Source organism: Nerophis ophidion, linkage group LG15, assembly GCF_033978795.1.
Source record: "Nerophis ophidion isolate RoL-2023_Sa linkage group LG15, RoL_Noph_v1.0, whole genome shotgun sequence".
In the NCBI taxonomy this organism is placed as follows: Eukaryota; Metazoa; Chordata; class Actinopteri; order Syngnathiformes; family Syngnathidae; genus Nerophis; species Nerophis ophidion.
In genome coordinates, this window is record NC_084625.1 from 17,671,632 (window position 1) to 17,691,333 (window position 19,702).

At 40.0% G+C, this 19,702-nt stretch overlaps 1 protein-coding gene across 2 annotated transcripts in view; it reads left to right on the forward strand.

Annotated features, from left to right (window-relative positions):
* Positions 1–19,702, forward strand: part of gpr158a (G protein-coupled receptor 158a) — a 140,943-nt gene that overhangs the window by 59,760 nt on the left and 61,481 nt on the right. For both annotated transcript variants that reach the window (XM_061921584.1, XM_061921585.1), the window contains one exon: positions 6,911–7,013. In XM_061921584.1, coding sequence (XP_061777568.1) covers positions 6,911–7,013 — 103 coding nt within the window. The remainder of the gene's footprint in view (positions 1–6,910; positions 7,014–19,702) is intronic.

The window sequence follows — 19,702 nt, forward strand, 5'->3', positions numbered from 1 at the left end:
CTCTGCATTTTTTTAACGCAAAAGATGTGCCTCGGCTCAAAAAAAGTTGAAAAACACTTGCGTAGTGTAATATACAAGCAGGGCCAGTAGATGGCAGTGTTGTAAATTCAGTGTCCATTTAAAGGCCTCCTGAAATGAGATTTTCTTATTTAAACGGGGATAGCAGGTCCATTCTATGTGTCATACTTGATCATTTCGCGATATTGCCAAATTTTTGCTGTAAGGATTTAGTAGAAGATATGGACGATAAATTTCGCAATTTTTGGTCGCTAATAAAAACGCCTTGCCTTTACCGGAAGTAGCAGACAATGTGTGCGTGACGTCAGGGGTTGTAGGGCTCCTCACATCCTCACATTGTTTATAATCATAGCCACCAGCAGCGAGAGCTATTCGGACCAAGAAAGCGACAATTTCCCCATTAATTTGAGCAAGGATGAAAGATTTGTGGATGAGGATAATGACAGTGAAGGACTAGAAAAAAAAGTAAAAAAAATAAATAAATAAAAAAGGCGAGGGCAGTGAGAGCGATTCAGATGTTATTAGACACATTTACTAGGATAATTCTGCAAAATCCCTTATCTGCCTATTGTGTTACTAGTGTTTTAGTGAAATTATATAGTACCTGAAAGTCGGAGGGGTGTTGCCACGGGTGTGGTGACCGCCATTGTCTCTGATGGAAGCCACGCAGTGCAGCAGGACGCAAGCTCCGCTGATGTCTCCGGTAAGAGCCGACTTATTACCACAATTTTCTCACCGAAACCTGCGGGTTGACATGTGGTCGGGATCCATGTTCGCTTGAATGTTCCATAGTAAAGCTTCACCTTTGGGAATTTTAAACAAGGAAACACCGGCTGTGTTTGTGTTGCTAAAGGCAGCTGCAATACACCGCTTCCCACCTACATCTTTCTTCTTTTACGTCTCCATTATTAATTGTACAAATTGCAAAAGATTCAGCAACACAGATGTCCAGAATACTGTGTAATTATGCGATTAAATCGGACGACTTTTAGTTGTGATTGGTGCTGGAAGAACATGTCCGCTACAACCCAAGACGTCACGCACACGCGACGTTTTCAACAGGATACCTCGCAAGAAATTTAAAATTGCAATTTAGTAAACTAAAAAGGCCGTATTGGCATGTGTTGCAATGTTAATATTTCATCATTGATATATAAACTATCAGACTGCGTGGTCGGTAGTAGCGGGTTTCAGTAGGCCTTTAATTGTACTCTCCCTGTCAAATAAATAAGATACAGAATGTATCTCAGCATAACTTTGCTCTCAATGAAACTCCCTCCCTTAAACGCAGACCCTAATTATATTCTGCGGCCAGTCCTCTCAATCCCGTGACGCTAATTAACGATTATGTTAATGCAAAGTGCAATTTCTCTTCCGCGGCGGGCGCCATAACAGTATCAGTGCCCGAGTCGCTCAGTATCAACAGAACGCCGTCATCAAACATAATTAACATCACGAGCCGCCCACTATAAAGTAGGTCGGTGCCTGCGTCGCTTCATGTCAGAATACCAGCACTAGTTGTTGTTATATTTGCCTGTAAATACTGTGGGTTTTTTTTTTTACCACAGCTTGAGCGTGAAATGGGAGCTCCCTGTGTGACCTGTATAGTGCTGGCTGCGCGGTCGCTGGTGTTGAGATGACATGTGACGGATGGCAGATAGCCGGGAGGCAGGCTGCGCCGTCTGGGCTGCTTCCCCGCTCCTCTGCATCCTCCACATCCCAGCATCCACATCAATCAGACCCGACTAGCGGGGGCTATTCCTGGCTCTCCCCCTCCACACACACACACACACACACACACACACACACACACACACACACACACACACCTATGCGTCTCCCTCCTCCAGCATCTCCTTGCCTGGAGCCAATCGACTTTGGCAGGATGAAGGTGAAGGCATGCACCACCTGGTCTCGCCCCACTTTGACACTTTTGCAACTGCCTCTGCATGCGCTTTAAAATGTTGCTAATCACACAACTCGCTCACCAGCACGCCAGACTGTTGTCTCCAGTGAACTCATCAGCGCTATTACTGCTGACGTAGCAGTTTGCTCCTTATCGCTGTTACATCATTGTTTCTGTTTTCTGCTATGTCGCATACTATACTTGTGTGTAACGGCCATATGGTAAAGCAGGGGTCACCAACGCGTTGCCCTCGGGCACCAGGTAGCCCGTAAGGACCAGATGAGTCGCCCGCTGGCCTGTTTTAAAAATAGCTCAAATAGCAGCACTTACCAGTGAACTGCCTCTATTTTTTAAATTTCATTTATTTACTAGCAAGCTGGTCTCGCTTTGTTCGACATTTTTAATTCTAAGAGAGACAAAACTCAAATAGAATTTGAAAATCCAAGAAAATATTTTAAAGACTTGGTCTTCATTTCATTTATTTTTTTACTTTGCTTCTTATAACTTTCAGAAATACACTTTTAGAGAAAAAAGTCCAACCTTAAAAATGATTTTAGGATTTTTAAACACATACCTTTTTACCTTTGAAATTCCTTCCTCTTCTTTCCTGACAATTTAAATCAATGTTCAAGTATTTTTTTTTATTGTAAAGAATAATGAATACATTTTAATTGAATTCTTCATTTTAGGTTCTGTTTTTTCGACGAAGAATATTTGTGAAATATTTCTTCAAACTTATTATGATTAAAGTTCAAAAAAAATATTCTGGCAAATCTAGAAAATATGTAGAATCAAATTTAAATCTTATTTCAAAGTCTTTTGAATTTCTTTTAAAATTTTTGTTCTGGAAAATCTAGAAGAAATAATGATTTGTCTTTGTCAGAAATATAGCTTGGTCCAATTTGTTATATATTCTAACAAAGTGCAGATTGGATTTTTAATTATTCAAACATGTCATCAAAATTCTAAAATTAATCTTAATCAGGAAAAATTACTAATGATGTTCCATAAATTCTTTTTTTAAATTTTTCCAAAAAGATTCAAATTAGGTAGTTTTTCTCTTCATTTTTTCGGTTGAATTTTGAATTTTAAAGAGTCGCAATTGAAGATAAACTATGTTTCAAAATGTAATTTTAATTTTTTTTGTTTTTTGTCGTCTTTTAAATTGTTTAAATAAGTGTTTTTTTTCATCATTTATTCTCTACAAAAAACTTTTGGTAAAAGGAAAAAAAATGTACGACGGAATGACAGACAGAAATACCAATTTTTTATATATATATATATATATATATATATAGATGGATTTATTTAAGGTAAATTGAGCAAATTGGCTTTTTTTGGCAATTTATTTAAGTGTGTATCAAACACATTAATCAGTACCCAAGAAGTAACTCTTGGTTTCAAAAAGGTTGGTGGCCCCTGTGGTAAAGGCTTTCTCATACATTCCAAAGGAATGGCGATATTATTGCATCCGGGAAAAACTGACTAATCACATGAGTTAACTTGGTTGATTTGGACAGCCCTGGTTTAAAGGCCTACTGAAACCCACTACTACCGACCATGCAGTCTGATAGTTTATATATCAATGATGAAATATTAACATTGCAACACATGCCAATACGGCCGGTTTAGTTGAATAAATTCCAATTTTAAATTTCCCGCGGAGTTTCCTGTTGAAAACGTCGCGGAATGATTACGCGTGTTTGTGACGTTATTGGTTGGAGCGGACATGTTCTCCCAGCACCACACACGACTAAAAGTCGTCCGATTTAATCGCATAATTACAAAGTATTCTGGACATCTGTGTTGCTGAATCTTTTGCAATTTTTTCAAAAAATAATGGAGGAGTCAAAGTAGAAAGATTAGCAGTAATGCTACTTTTTGTAGCAACGCTTTCGCCCCACACTAGACATATTACAGTTGTCTGTTCGACATATTCCAGCTTGAAGCCAAACCACCGCCAGACGATGGACCCCGTGCTGTTTTTATTGAGAATTAATTCGTTTTCCTTCTTTTGTTACCAGATTCGCACCTTCTTTCTCTCGTATTACCACTCGCACCACACGGCTAGCACCACAGCAAACGTTACCCATGTCGCTACCTGTCTGCTCCGCGAGGGCGTATGTGACATATGTAAGAAGGTGCGCTTGTTTAAGTGTCTGTGAGAAGGCGAGACAACAAAGAGTGGGAAGAGCCTGTAGTGTAATGCCCGCAGCTAAAAGCAACTGCGTGAGAATGTATACTCCAATATCACGATATAGTCATTTTTTATATCGCACAGAGACATCGATATATCGCCCAGCTTTAGTGTCAGGCTTGCTCCTGACAGTTTGTTTGTGTTTTAGTTTTTCCCTCTGTGTGTAGTATTTCCTGTCAGCGCTCTTATTTTGTTGGTTTCCTGTCTTTCTCCCTGAGCGCTGTTTCCCCTCCTCATCTGCGGCTGATTGGCACCTGGCCACACCTGGTGTCAATCAGCCCGCTCCTATTTATACCTGTCTTCCCATCCAGTTTGTGCTGGAATAATGTCGATGTCATTTCCGTATTGTGGCTCCTGTCGTGTCGCTTTATGTCGTGTCATTGCAGTGTAGCGGTAAGCTATATTTCGGTATCTGTTTGTAGCTTACTGTCTTCTGTTCCCTGCTTCCGTTTTGTTTTCATTCTACAAGTAACGACTTCTGTTTTCCTGCTCGCTACCCGCTAGCTTCCACGCTAGGCCCTTTTGTTTTTGCTAGCTTCCTTGCTGAGCTCCTTTTCTTTTCTAGCTCCCATGGTAGCTCTTTTAGTTTTCGTATCCGCCTCGTGTGCGCTTTTCGTTTGTACCTTTTGTTTGGTTTTGTTTTAGTGTTTAAATTAAAGCCATGTTTTCTTATTCAATGCCTGCCTCCTTCTCTACATCTTTGGGTTCGTCACAAACTAACTCTGACACTTAGTGTTGAACAATTTCCCTTGTGGATCAATAAAGTTTGTCTAAGTCTAATCCATCATGGATCATCAGTATCGGAATCGGCATCATAAAACCCTGATTGGGACAACCTTAGTTTAATTGAGTGTTGGTCTCCTTTAGGAAGTTGTCCACCACATTATTGTTTGCGAGACTTAAAGGCCTACTGAAACCCACTACTACCGACCACGCAGTCTGATAGCTTATATATCAATGATGAAATATTAACATTGCAACACATGCCAATATGGCCTTTTTAGTTTACTAAATTGCCATCTTAAATTTCCCGCGAGTTTCTTGTTGAAAACGTCGCGGAATGATGCTGCATACGCGTGACGTCACGGACTGCAAGGAAATATTAGCGCTGCACCAAACACGGCTAAAAGTCGTCTCTGTTAACGGCGTAATTACACAGTATTTTGGACATCTGTGTTGCTGAATCTTTTGCAATTTGTTAATTTAATAATGGAGACTATAAAAAAGAATGCTGTTGGTGGAAAGCGGTGGATTGCAGCTGTCTTTAGCACCGAGACACAGCCGGTGTTTCTTTGTTTGTTGTGAAGCGGAGCGGTCAAGCGAACATCTTTCTCTACGTCCACCAGCATGTTTTTGGATGGGGAAATTGTGATATATATCTTACCGGAGACATCAATTGATTATTCGTTGTCCTGCAGCAGCTTTCATGTCAAAAAAGGCAGCTGTGAGCTTGGCTTCTCTCTGAGACATTGCGTGTTCACAGCAGCCATCCGACCTCGAGGTATGTCTTTACAATCTTTAAAATCTCACTAAAACACTATTAAAACAATAAGCAGATAAGGAATCTTCCAGAATTATCCTAGTAAATGTGTCTAAAAACATCTGAATCGCTCACAATGCAATCGCCTTTTCTTTTTTTTAAACTTTATTAATTTTGTTTTCTAGTCCTTCACTATCAATATCCTTAGCCACAAATCTTTCATCCTCGTTCAAATAATGGGGAAATTGTTGTTTTATCGGTATAAATAGTTCTTTTTGTTGGAGGCTCCCATTATAAACAACGTGAGGATGTGAGGAACCCCCACACGGGTGACGTCATCGTCTGCGACTTCCGGTACAGGCAAGGCTTTTTTATTAGCGACCAAAAGTTGCGAACTTTATCGTCGATGTTCTCTACTAAATCCTTTCATCAAAAATATGGCAATATCGCGAAATGATCAAGTATGACACATAGAATGGTCCTGCTATCCCCGTTTAAATAAGAAAATCTCATTTCAGTAGGCCTTTAAGGCGGAGAAACACCTGCTGGACATTCAGCTACTAACTGCAAAGCTAGCAGGGTGAAATCTTTGTGTCTGTTCCTGATGAAAGTCCCCCGAGTGCTCATCTCGGCTGTCACTACGCTTCTTCGTCTCCAGGAAGCTGTCCCTTCAGCGCCCTGCAACTTTTGAAAAAAAAAAACGAGGAAGCGGTTCGCTCCGTCGTTACCTAGCAACCGCCTCGGTCGTCAGGCTTCTTCCTCACCTTCGGGCCTGAGGTCCGCAGGAGGAGGTCATAAATAGCAACCCTCTCAAGACGTCTGTGTGACGGCCGCTTCGTTTGGACGGCGGTCAGGTGGCGAGCTCTCAGCGGCGTGTCAAGTGTCGGCCGGAGCGGCGCTGCTATTCTCGGCCTCTTCGCCAGGAAGTCCTCCTCCTCCTCCTCCTCCTCGCCGGGTTGTGTGAGGAAGGAGGTGATAGGGACCACAGCAATGACCCCCTTCCCCTCATTCCCACGGGGAATGAAACTAACGGCTTGTTGTTTAATCATGCAAATTAGGCAGTTCTTAATTTAGAGATTAATTATAGGTTGTAATTTGTCAGTCTGCCCCTGACGCCCCTTGTGTTTTCCTATCAAGGCCGCAATCAAATGGAAGAGACTTTCATTTAACGCGGAGAGAAGTTGAATAATTATACCTCACTGACGACGTCCGACCCCTTCTCCTCCACCTGTGCTTTACTTCATTAGTGACTCATTCGAATGACCTTTTTACTGCTTCCTCAAGTTTGATGCTTTTTGTCTCCTCACAGTGTTTGCCGATGCGCGGCCATGGCTTCGTGCTGGACAAGTACAAGTGTGTCTGCAGGACAGGATTCTACCATCCCAGCCGAGTGGCCGTCAGCGGCGTCACAAGTGAGTCAGGTTGTCTGCGTTCTAGATCAAGGGTTTCAAACGGACTTCAGCTCAGGGGCCCAATGGAGGAAAGTGTATTCCCAAGTGGGCGGGACTGGTAAAATCACGGCATGATAACTTAAAAATAAAGACAACTTCAGATTGTTTTTCTTTGTTTCAGAATAGAACAAGCGCATTCTGAAAATGTGCAAATCATAATGGTTTTTTTTGAAAGGGGAACATTATCACCAGACCAATGTAAAGTGTCAATATATACTTTGATGTTGCAGAAAAAAAGACCATATGTTTTTTTAACTGATTTCCGAACTCTAAAAGGGTGAATTTGGCAATTTAAACACCTTTCAATTGATAGCCTGTCGAGCGATGACCTTTCACCCGTGACGTCACAACATGAAGCAATCCGCCATTTTCTCAATCTTATTACAATAGGGGCGGGCAATATCGCAAATTTGGGTATCGATACCGATCCGATCCGATACCGAAGTGTCGTCATCTGATTGGGGGGGGACTTAGGGGTATCGATACTTTTGAAAAACAAATTTGTACTTTTGTCTTTATTAATTGGTTATAATAATAATACAACACAGGACAACGATTTAAGTCAAAAAAAAAATATTTATTACAAAAGTCATATCAATAGCAATAAAGTAATGCAAACAACTACTGAACCTGGCTTGTCGCCTCAAAACACACAAACACTTAAGGTAAATAACAAAACTCTACCTATTGAACGAAGTTGTAAAAATGAACACAAAACAAAAGAACTGAGAAATTCAAATAAAAAAGTAATAATATCAATTACAATAAATTAAATAGTGCAAATAAGGTGAAAACAAATACTGAACTTGGCTAGTCGCCTCACAACACCCAAGAACTTAAGTAAAAAAGAAAGCACTAGATATTAAACAGTTGTAAAAATGAACACAAAACAAAAGAACTGAGAAATACTTATCGTTATTTTAGTGCAATAAAATACTTTACAGTTCAAATCTTTACATGGACTGGCACCTCAATATATCTCGGACCTCATCCAAATTTACATTCCTGCGCGCGCTCTGAGTTCCGAGAGCCAGTTCCAGCTCGTAGTGCCCAAGACCAGACTTAAGACCAGAGGAGACAGGGCCTTCTCTGTGGTCGGCCCTAAGCTCTGGAACACTCTGCCGCTCCATATTCAAACTGCTTCCACAGTGGAGTGTTTTAAGTCTCGTCTTAAGACCCACTTTTATTCTTTGGCTTTTAACACTACGTGAGTTGTGTGGTCCTCTGTCCTCTGTGTTTTTTATATACTTTGATTTTTATTTTACAGTTTTAATTGATTTTACCCTTTAAAATAGTTTTTAATCATATTTGTTTTTATATTGTTTTTATTGGTTTTATTTTTATTTATTTTTTGTTTTATTCAGTCATTGGTGGAGCATAATATTGTTTTTAACATGACTGTGCAGCACTTTGGAAACGTTATTGTTGTTTAAATGTGCTATATAAATAAAGTGGATTGGATTGGATTGAAGACAATAAGTCGCACTGGAAACACACGCGTGTGTGCGTGCGTGTCCGAGTGAACCTCGGAGCGAATTATACTGATGTGTGTGCGCGAACGCACCAAGCGTCATGTTAATTGTATTTATTTTATTTTATTTTGGGTTGAAGATGAATTTTTAAAGTGTTTTTAAATCTCGTTCGTGACCCATCACTAGGGAGGAGGGTGGAGTGGTGAGGAGCGCTGCGCTGCGCTCACTTTTTTTTTTTTAAATCGGAGTGATTCGCTTAATTTGGTAAAGTATCGATACCATCACGCCAGTATCGATACGATACCGATACTCACCAAGTATCGATACTATCAATACTTGGTATCGATACGCCCAGCCCTATATTACACGCACAAAGTCAAATCAGCTCTGTTATTTTCCGTTTTTTTCGACTGTTTTCCGTACTTTGGAGACATCAAACCTCGTCGTTGTGTTGTCGGAGGGTGTAACAACACGAACAGAGATGGATTCAAGTTGCACCAGTGGCCAAAAGATGCGAAAGTCCCTCGTTTGTTCTGCACACTTTACCGACGACAGCTATGCTACAGCAAGAATGTGTGGATATCCTGCTACACTCAAAGCAGATGCATTTCCAACGATAAAGTCAACGAAATCTGCAATATTGGAAAATAGACCACCACTGAATCTGCCCGAGTGCGAGTTATTCAGGGACGACGGCAGTCTCTTCCCGCAGACGAGCGAGGTAAACCCCCTGGATATGTTGGCTAAGACGTGATTTATGCCACTTCTTTTTCTGTCTCGTTTTCTCCACCAAACTTATAACGTTGTGCATGAATGCACAAAGGTGAGTTTTGTTGATGTTATTGACTTATGTGGAGTGTGCTAATCAGACATATTTGGTCACGGCATGACTGCAAGCTAATCAATGCCCATCCATCCATCCATTTTCTACCGCTTATTCCCTTTCGGGGTCGCGGGGGGCGCTGGCGCCTATCTCAGCTACAATCGGGCGGAAGGCGGGTTACACCCTGGACAAGTCGCCACCTCATCGCAGGGCCAACACAGATAGACGGACAACATTCATACTCACATTCACACACTAGGGCCAATTTAGTGTTGCCAATCAACTTATCCCCACGTGCATGTCTTTGGAAGTGGGAGGAAGCCGGAGTACCCGGAGGGAACCCATGCATTCACGGGGAGAACATGCAAACTCCACACAGAAAGATCCCGAGCCTGGATTTGAACCCAGGACTGCAGGACCTTCATATTGTGAGGCAGACGCACTAACCCTTCTTCCACCGTGAAGCCCCCTAATCAATGCTAACATGCTATTTAGGCTAGCTGTGTGTACATATTGCATCATTATGCCTCATTTGTAGCTATATTTGCATCCAGCCTTTCCCTCCATCCACATTTAATGCCAAACAAACAAATACCAATCGTTGGTTAGAAGGTGATCGCCGAATTCGTCCGCGCTTCCTCCCGTCCCGCTGTCTGTCGTGATATGGCTCAAAAGCTTCTGTTTCTTCTTTAATTTCGTTTTCGCTATCTACCTCCACTCTCCAACCATCCGTTTCAATACATGCGTAATCTGTTGAATCGCTTACGGCGCTGAAATCCGAGTCTGAATCCGAGCTAATATCGCTATACCTTTCTGTGCTATCCGCCATGTTTGTTTCTGTGTGGTCACGCTGTGACGTCACAGGACAATGGACGGGTGGATATAACGACGGTTAAAATCAGGCACTTTGAAGCCGTTTTTCGGGATATTGCGTGATGGGTAAGATTTTGAGAAAAACTTTGAAAAATAAAATAAGCCACCGGGAACTAATTTTTATTGGTTTTAACCCTTCAGAAATTGTGATAATGTTCCCCTTTAACAAGTACATGTTGCGGTTAATATTCTATCTCCATTTGTTGTTATTTATACTTTCTGAAAAAATTATGTGATAATGTAGTCAGTCAAAAATGTAACTTGAAACATTTGTATGCACATACAAAACTTAACAACTTTACTATATCAGTATGTTGAATTAAATTATGGAATAGATTAAGCCAGTGGTTCTCAAATGGGGGTACGCGTACCCCTGAGGGTACTTGAAGGTATGCCAAGGGGTACGTGAGATTATTTTAAATATTCTAAAAATAGCAACAATTCAAAAATCCTTCATAAATATATTTATTTAATAATAATTCAACGAAATATGAATGTAAGTTAATAAACTGTGAAAAAAAATACAACAATGCAATATTCAGTGTTGACAGCTAGATTTTTTGTGGACATGTTCCATAAATCCATCCATCCATCCATTCTACCGCTTATTCCCTTTTGGGGTCGCGGGGGGCGCTGGCGCCTATCTCAGCTGCAATCGCAATTGATGTTAAAGATGTATTTTTTTGTGAAGAAATGTTTGGAATTAAGTTCATGAATCCAGATGGATCTCTATTACAATCCCGAAAGAGGGTACTTTAAGTTGATGATTACTTCTTTGTGTAGAAATCGTTATTTATAAGTGAATCACTTGTTTATTTTTCAACAAGTTTTTAGTTATTTTTATATGTTTTTTTCCAAATAGTTCAAGAAAGACCACTACAAATGAGCAATATTTTGCACTGTTATATAATTTAATAAATCAGAAACTGATGACATAGTGCTGTATTTTACTTCTTTATCTCTTTTTTTTAACCAGAAATGCTTTGCTCTGATTAGGGGGTACTTGAATTAAAAAAAACGTTCACAGGGGGTACATCACTGAAAAAAGGTTGAGAACCACTGGATTAACCAAAGAAACAACCAATGTACGAGAGTTGTATGGTATACAACTCAATTGGTATTGGTATAGTACTGCAATACGAATGAATCATATTCGGTACTATACCGCCTCTAAAAAAGTACCGGTCGCCGCCACCATTTTTTGTGTTCCCCTTTATTTAGAAAAGTATTGAAAACTACCAAAAAGCATCAAATTACATTTTGGTACCGGTACCAAAATAATGGTTTTGGCACAACACTACAATGTACTAACATGATCAAATTCAAGAAACTCTTTAAACGTAAAGTGTTTACAAAGTACAAAGAAGATGAGCCATGATAAACATTCAGAATGTATTCCATCCATCCATCCATCCATTTTATAGATAATCTTATTTTTCTCACCATATGAAATATAACTTACTTCACTAATTGATATGTATTTATTTATTGTTTATGTTATAACTTATGGAGTGCATTGTGCAGTGTTCCACGCCAGGACCAAAAAAACAATCCGATGTTGTCTTTATTTTTTAGTTTTAATGCCATGATTTTAATAGTCCGGTCCGCGCGTGCATAGATTTTCATCCATGTGGCCCCTGAGCTGAAAATAAGTTTGACACCCCTGACTTAGACACTTTTGGGTCCCCGGGAACTTTAACCTTCACCAACATTGAGGGAAGGCGAAGGGTTAGAAAATACATTGTATTGGTTTTGAAATTGGAAAAATACCAAAATGGCCACATAAAAAGCTTTCATTTTTCAGTGTGTGTGGCCCTCAGTGGAACACGTTTGGACACGCCTGCTAAATCTCATTGTGAGAAACAGTGCTGGTGTTTTACAGAAATGAGCTATTCCCCCCCCCCCCCCCCATATAAAATGAATACCGTATTTTCTTAAATAGCCGCCGGGGCGTTAATTAATTTAAAACCTCTTCTCACTCTGCCGTTTACCAAAGGCATGCGGTAAAGTCAAGCATGCGCTAATTATTTTAAAACCTCTTCTCACTCCGGCGCTTACCAAAGGCATGCGGTAAATTTAGGCCTGCGCTTATAAATTTGAGTGTGATGTAAGGATACCATCATGAAAAGCACATTTAATTAAAAAAAAACGTTATTATGGTCTTGCCTTTACTTATAAATGAAGTCCATGCGCAGCTCCTTCTGATCAAAAGCATCGATAACTTGTTTATAGAAGTCTTCCTTATCTTTCTTCAGTTTCAAAAGTCTCTCTGTCTTGATGGAGATCTGCCTTTATTACCTCCTGCTTCGACTGAAAACTGTTTTATTTTAGATATGTAATCCTCCATGTTAAAAGTGCAAGGGAGAGGAAAAAATAAACTCTTGCTGCTTGTTGTCACTTCTTCTGCAGCCGAGTGGTCGCAAGAAGGATCACTAGCGCCCTCTACCACCAGGAGGCGGGAGTCATTTAATGACTCATATTTGACACACGCAGCTACGGTATATTAATAAAACATAGCTGCTGACTGTTTTTTTTTAGCATATTCAATAGCTTGGACCTTAAATTCAACTAAATAGCTCTTAATCTTCTTCGCTTAATGCGATTTCAAATTATTGAAATCATCCTCCTCCATTTTGAAAATGATGACAGGGGAAGTGTCACTCGTGACGTCATGAGTTTGACCCGGCGGAAATTCTAGGCATAGGCTAATTATTTTGTGAAAGGAGTTTGACCCGGTAGTAATTCTAGGAAATACGGTAGACCAAAAACATGAAATGTACAAAAATATAATCTCATGATTCAAAATCCATCAATTAGAGGTTAAACTAGAGTTCCAAGAAGTGCTTGAATCCTAATCCTTGGTCTCTGTAAGACATTTTGACCTCACAAATGGACAAAAATCCTCCACAGTCATGCTTCAAGATCTTGTGGAAAGTCTTTCGGGAAAAAAGGAAGAGTTCTCTGGTGTCCCAACGCATTAGCAAGTCCAAGATGGGAGTTACTTTCCTTTGTGCCTTAAGCCTGCACCATCTTATTGCATCTAGTTTCTACCCCAAAACTGTTTGTGGCGTGCACGGAAATAAGGGAGGAAAAAAAACTCCAAGAGCGGGTTAGCTGTGATGTGTGTGTGTGTGTGTGTGTGTGTGTGTTTGTGTGTGTGTGTGTGTGTGTGTTTGTGTGTGTGTGTGTGTGTGTGTGTGTGTGTGTGTGTGTGTGTGTGTGTGTGTGTGTGTGTGTGTGTGTGTGTGCGTGCGTGCGTGCGTGCGTGCGTGTGTGTGTGTGGAGAGAACAATAAGAGAGAGGAGCGCAAAGCCTGTTAGCCAGCCGCAGTCTGGCCCACCATGGGGCCAATAGCAAGTGTGTTCATCCACACGGGGACGACATCTTTTTGTCTCCCAGCGTTTGTCCACGCTGTGTGTGTGTGTGTGTGTGTGTGTGTGTGTGTGTGTGTGTGTGTGTGTGTGTGTGTGTGTGTGTGTGTGTGTGTGTGTGTGTGTCTGTGTGTGAGTGTGTGTTCTTGTATTTCTACCCTTCTTGAGACATCGGGGCGGTATAGCTCTGTTGGTAGCGCGGCCGTGGCAGCAACTTGAGGGTTGTAGGTTCGATCCCCGCTTGCACCATCCTAGTCACTGCCGTTGTGTCCTTGGGCAAGACACTTTACCCACCTGCTCCCAGTTGCACCCACACTGGTTTAAATATAAAAATGATATATTGGGTTTCACTATGTAAAGCGCTTTGAGTCACTTTGAGAAAAGCGCTATATAAATATACTTCACTTCACATCAACAAGGAAAAGTACCTACCATATGAAGACCGTTGAACAACTTAGGACCGAAATCATGGACCCAATACAGAAAAACCATTGCATCTAATAGAGCGGGGGTCGGCAACCCGCGGCTCTGGAGCCGCATGCGGCTCTTTGGCGCCGCCCTAGTGGCTCTCTGGAGCTTTTTCAAAAATGTATGAAAAACGGAAAAAGATGAGGGGAAAAAATATAAAAAATATAGTTTTAGTTTTAGTATAGTTTCTGTCAGAGGACAAACATGACACAAACCTCCCTAATTCTTATAAAGCCCACTGTTTTTATTAAACATGCCTAACAGTTTCGAGTGTTTGGCGAGCGCCATTTTGTCCTACTAATTTTGGCGGTCCTTGAACACACCCTAGTTTGTTTACATGTATAACTTTCTTTGACTTTCTCGGACATGTTTTGTGCCACTTCTTACTCTGTCTCATTTTGTCCACCAAACTTTTAACGTGCATGAATGCACAAAGGTGAGTTTTGTTGATGTTATTGACTTATGTGGAGTGCTACTCAGACATATTTGGTCACTGCATGACTGCAAGCTAATCGATGCTAACATGCTATTTAGGCTAGCTGTATGTACATATTGCATCACTGTGCCTCATTTGTAGCATTTGAGCTCATTTGGTTTCCTTTAAAGGGGAACATTATCACCAGACCTATGTAAACGTCAATATATACCTTGATGGTGCAGAAAAAAGACCATATATTTTTTTAACCGATTTCTGAACTCTAAATGGGTGAATTTGGGCGAATTAAACGCCTTTCTGTTTATCGGTCGGGAGGCGATGACGTCAGAACGTGACGTTGCCGAGGTAATACAGCCGCTATTTTCATTTTCAACACATTGCAAACACCGGGTCTCAGCTCTGTTATTTTCCATTTTTTCGAGTATTTTTTGGAACCTTGGAGACATCATGCCTCGTCGGTGTGTTGTCGGAGGGTGTAACAACACTAACAGGGAGGGATTCAAGTTGCACCACTGGCCCGAAGATGCGAAAGTGTCTGCCGCCAGACCCCCATTGAATGTGCCAGAATGTCTCCACAATTTACCGGCGATGACAGACATGGCACAGAGATGTATGGATAACCTGCAGATGCATTTGCAACGATAAAGTCAACTAAATCACAAAGGTGAGTTTTGTTGATGTTGACTTATGTGCTAATCAGACATATTTAGTTGCGGCGTGACTGCCAGCTAATCGATGCTAACATGCTATTTACCGGCGGTGCTAAAGCAGACATGGCACAGATATGTATGGATAACCTGCAGATGCATTTGCAACTATAAAGTCAACGAAATCACAAAGGTGAGTTTTGTTGATGTTGACTGCCAGCTAATCAATGCTAACATGCTACGCTAATTGATGCTAACATGCTATTTACCGGCGGTGTTAAAGCAGACATGGCACGGAGATGTATGGATAACCTGCAGATGCATTTGCAACTATATTACGTTTTCTTCCACCCACATTTAATGCGAAAAAAACACTTACCAATCAAAGGATTTAAGTTGCTCCAGTGTCACAAGATGCGAAAGTCCAGATCGTTTGGTCCGCACATTTTACCGGCGATGCTAACGCAGCTATTTGGCCATGCTGTGTCTATGAATAGCGTCAATAGCTATTCGGTCAATAGCTTCAGTTTCTTCTTCAATACTTTCATACTCCAACCATCTGTTTCAATACATGCGTGATCTGCTGAATCGCTTAAACCGCTGAAATCCGAGTCTGAATCCGAGCTATTGTCGCTATATCTTGCTGTGGTATTCCAATTGTTTGTTTACATTGGCAGCACTGTATGACGTCACAGGGAAATGGATCGTCGCATCGCAAATAGCGAAAATCAAGCACTTTAAACCTTTTTTCAGGGATATTCCGAGACCGGTAAAATTTTGAAAAAAAATAAAAAAAATACAACAAGCCACTGGGAACTGATTTTTATTGTTTTTAATCCTTTAGAAATTGTGATAATGTTCCCCTTTAAGTCCTCTTAATTCAATGTATATCTCATGACACACTATCTGTATGTAATATGGCTTTTATTTTTGTTGCGGCTCCAGACAGATTTGTTTTTGTATTTTTGGTCCAATATGGCTCTTTCAATATTTTAGGTTGCCGACCCCTGTAATAGAAAATGTCTTATTTGCACCCCTGGTGGTGAAATCTATTAAAATTAGGGTGGGGATTTAGGAGGGATTTTTCAAATTGTAAAAAAAGCGCTCCCCCTCTGGTCAACATATGAAATAACAAGTGTATGTAAAATATTGAAGTGCTCCCCCTCTGGTCGACATATGTAATAACAAGTGTGTGTAAGAAATTGAAATGCGCCCCCTTTGCCCCAAATTTATTAAAAAAATAAAAATAAAGAAATATGTATATAGAGACATACTGTAATAGCTTGAAGTAAATAATGAAGATCAAAAACCAATTACAGACAAAAAAAAATTAAATGAAATAAAAGCAGTCTTTTTCACAACGTGTCAACTTTTTTCTTATACAATTGGGAACAATTTCTTATATTATTTCCGTTTTTTAATGCAATATTTTCTCGTTATATTATTACTTTTTTAATGTAAAATTGTTACTTTTTATTGCAAAATGGTGACATTTGTCAAATAAAATTCAGACTTTTGTAACAGTTGCTTTACATGGTTATGCCGGATTCGTTCTTCCAAGGATGCGGTCGGGCAAGAACACAGCGTACGGTAAGAAACAAAGATTTCTTGATAAATAAAACAAACTAAGAAAAATAAAGACTTGTACTTGTCAGAAAAAAACAAAAGCGCTAGCAAGGGAGCAAGGGAAATAGCCGACAAACTTGCACAGAAGGCAAAACAAAAACTTCTAGCATGAGAGCTAGGGATAAACTAGGCGTAGCGCGAAAGCTAGCGTGTAGAAAACAATGAATAGCAGTCATCACTTGTTGCGTGTAAGCAAATTAGGATCCGAGAAAGAATGAACAAAAAGGGTTGGCTTAAATAAGGAGAGTACTCAAGAGAAACAAGTGTGCGTAAACGGCGAGTCGGAGGTGGAACTAATGTGAAACCTTGGTGACACAACAAACAGGAACTAAGGAAGTCAAACATAAACAGAGTATGACACAAAAACGGAACAAAACTAGAATATGTGATGATCCGGGCAGCGGATCATAACACTTTTATCACAATATTGCCAATTTTTTTGTTGTACTTGTAAAATAGTGACATTTTTATGACAAAAGTCCTAATTTTGTCAAGTAAAATCCCTATTATTATTATAATATTGGCAACATTTTAAACGTTTTCTTATGAAATTGTGACTTTTTTCGAGCAAAATTAAGACTCTTTTCATAAAATTGCCAACATTTTAAGCTTTTCTTGTAAAATTGCGACTGTTGTCTTGTCGAGTAAAATTCCAACTTTTGTCATAATATCGCGCAAATGTTCAGTTTTTCTTGTAAAATTTTGACTTGCGTTGAGTAAAATTCAGATTTTTATTATAACACTGCCAAAATATGAAGTTGTTCTTGTGAAATGTTGACCTTTTGTCTTGTGAATTTTTTATGTTTGCATAGTATGTGTATATTCTTAATGTTGTAAATGCAAATCTTCATATATCCAGAAAGGGTGGTCCTAAAGAGGTAGGCAAGACGGGCTCAAGAAGGTAACAAAAACAAGAATGTGTGTCCGTGTGTGCGTGTGTGTGAAAATGTAGGAGACTTAGGTGTGTTCAAGCGTCCTTCCGCTGAGCTGCAAGAAGATGAAAAGGACTCATTGCCACGCCACTAAGGAGACTGTTTGAAGGGCTCAGTCATACTGTAGCTTTCAATGCTTCTTTTTCAGGACAAAATCCCCGCAAATCTAAAAGACAATGTTTCTTTTCTGGGAAAATCCTCCTGCAATGCGCTATATTGATAAACATTTGTTGTCCTTCCAACCATATGGACGTCTTCCGGGAATTTCTGCACAGGCCAAACCCTTTGTTTACCTTGTACCTTGAGAAGGGAGTGCTCCACTGTTTCACTACATTGGCTTGAACATTTCTCTGAGTTTTTTTGTCAAAATTTCAAAAAAATTGCAGCTCAAAGACATCTTACGGAGAAGACCTCTGCCATTTGCAGGGGATGACGGTTTATAGCAGGGGTGCCCATTACGTCGATCGCGAGCTACCAGTCGACCGCGGGGGGTGTGTCAGTCGATCTCGAGCCAGGCTTTTCAAAAAAATAGACCTAAAAATTAGTGATCATCAATCTTCACCAAGACGTCACTTAAATGTCTTGTGAGATGACGCTGGCTGCTGCAAGATCATTATTATTAAAATATGACCGAGAGGAAGGCGAGAAACACTTTTTATTTCAACAGACTCTCGCGCCGTACCTTCCGTCAAAACTCTAAAGGCCGACTGCACATTTCCTATCTTCACAATAAAAGCCCTGCTTCACGCTAATTGTGCTAACTAAATACAGAGTCTTGGAAAACTGGCGTGCACAAGCGATCCCTCAGAAAGCTGGCGTGCACATCAATTGTGCACGCCAGCTTTCCGAGACTATTATTTTGTTAGCGCAGGCAGCATGAAGCAGGGCTTTTATTGTGAAGATAGGAAATGTGCAGTCGGCCTTTAGAGTTTTGACGGAAGGGACGGCGCGAAAGTCTGTTGAAATAAAAAGTGTTTCTCGCCTTCCTCTCTGTCATTTTTTCATAATAATGAACTGGCAGCAGCCAGCGTCATCTCACAAGACCCTCGGGTGCCGTGAATGTCAATCAAGCAAGCTACGGAATTTGCCGCCAATGTTTTTCTTGTAAAGTGTATGGAAGCTGGATGAATTAGATGCCAAAAACCAACCACTTTCATGTGGTATTGTACAGAAAGGACAACTTTTTTTCTCCTCCATTTGAAAATGTGGGCGTTATCATCATTACTGTCTGATTCCAATCAATGCAAGTCATCAGAATCAGGTAATACACCAACTTATATTCTTGTCTTCGTGAAAGAAAGACATTTATATGTGTTACACATGCTTGTATTATCATTAAACACATTTAACTTGTTTACAAAAATGTCTCTTTCATAAATAAATAAATATAAATGATATATACAAAAGAGGTAGATCCCCTCGAGTTGGTCAATTGAAAAGTAGCTCGCCTGCAGAAAAAGTGTGGGCACCCCTGGTTTATAGCATAGAAAGTAAATCAGTGAAGATGTCGAACAACAATTAGGTGGGGTCAGAGGTGGGTGGAGTACAAAACAATTGTACTCAAGTATGAGAATGTTTACTCAAAGCAGCACTTCTCAAATGACTTCAAACTCCGCTTTGAAAAGCTGTGCACTAAAAAAACATTCGCGTTGTAACCAATAATCCTGGCTTTCTCATTTTGATTAAAAAAAAAAAAAAATCTGCTGAAGATTGTTTTATTAATTTTTAGTAGGTCATTTTAAAGTGTTTAACATATTTTGCTCTTGAGTCAATGTTGCTGATAAAATTAAATGTATTTCCTTTATACAGTCAATTTATTATTAATTTTTTTTTTAATTTCATGCAAAAATAATACAACACAATGTTAATACAGTAATTATTGTTGTAAGTTGATTTATATGTATTTCTTTATTTTTGTTTCATTAATGTTGATAGATAGATAGATAGATAGTACTTTATTGATTCCTTCAGGAGAGTTCCCTCAGGAAAATTAAAATCCGAG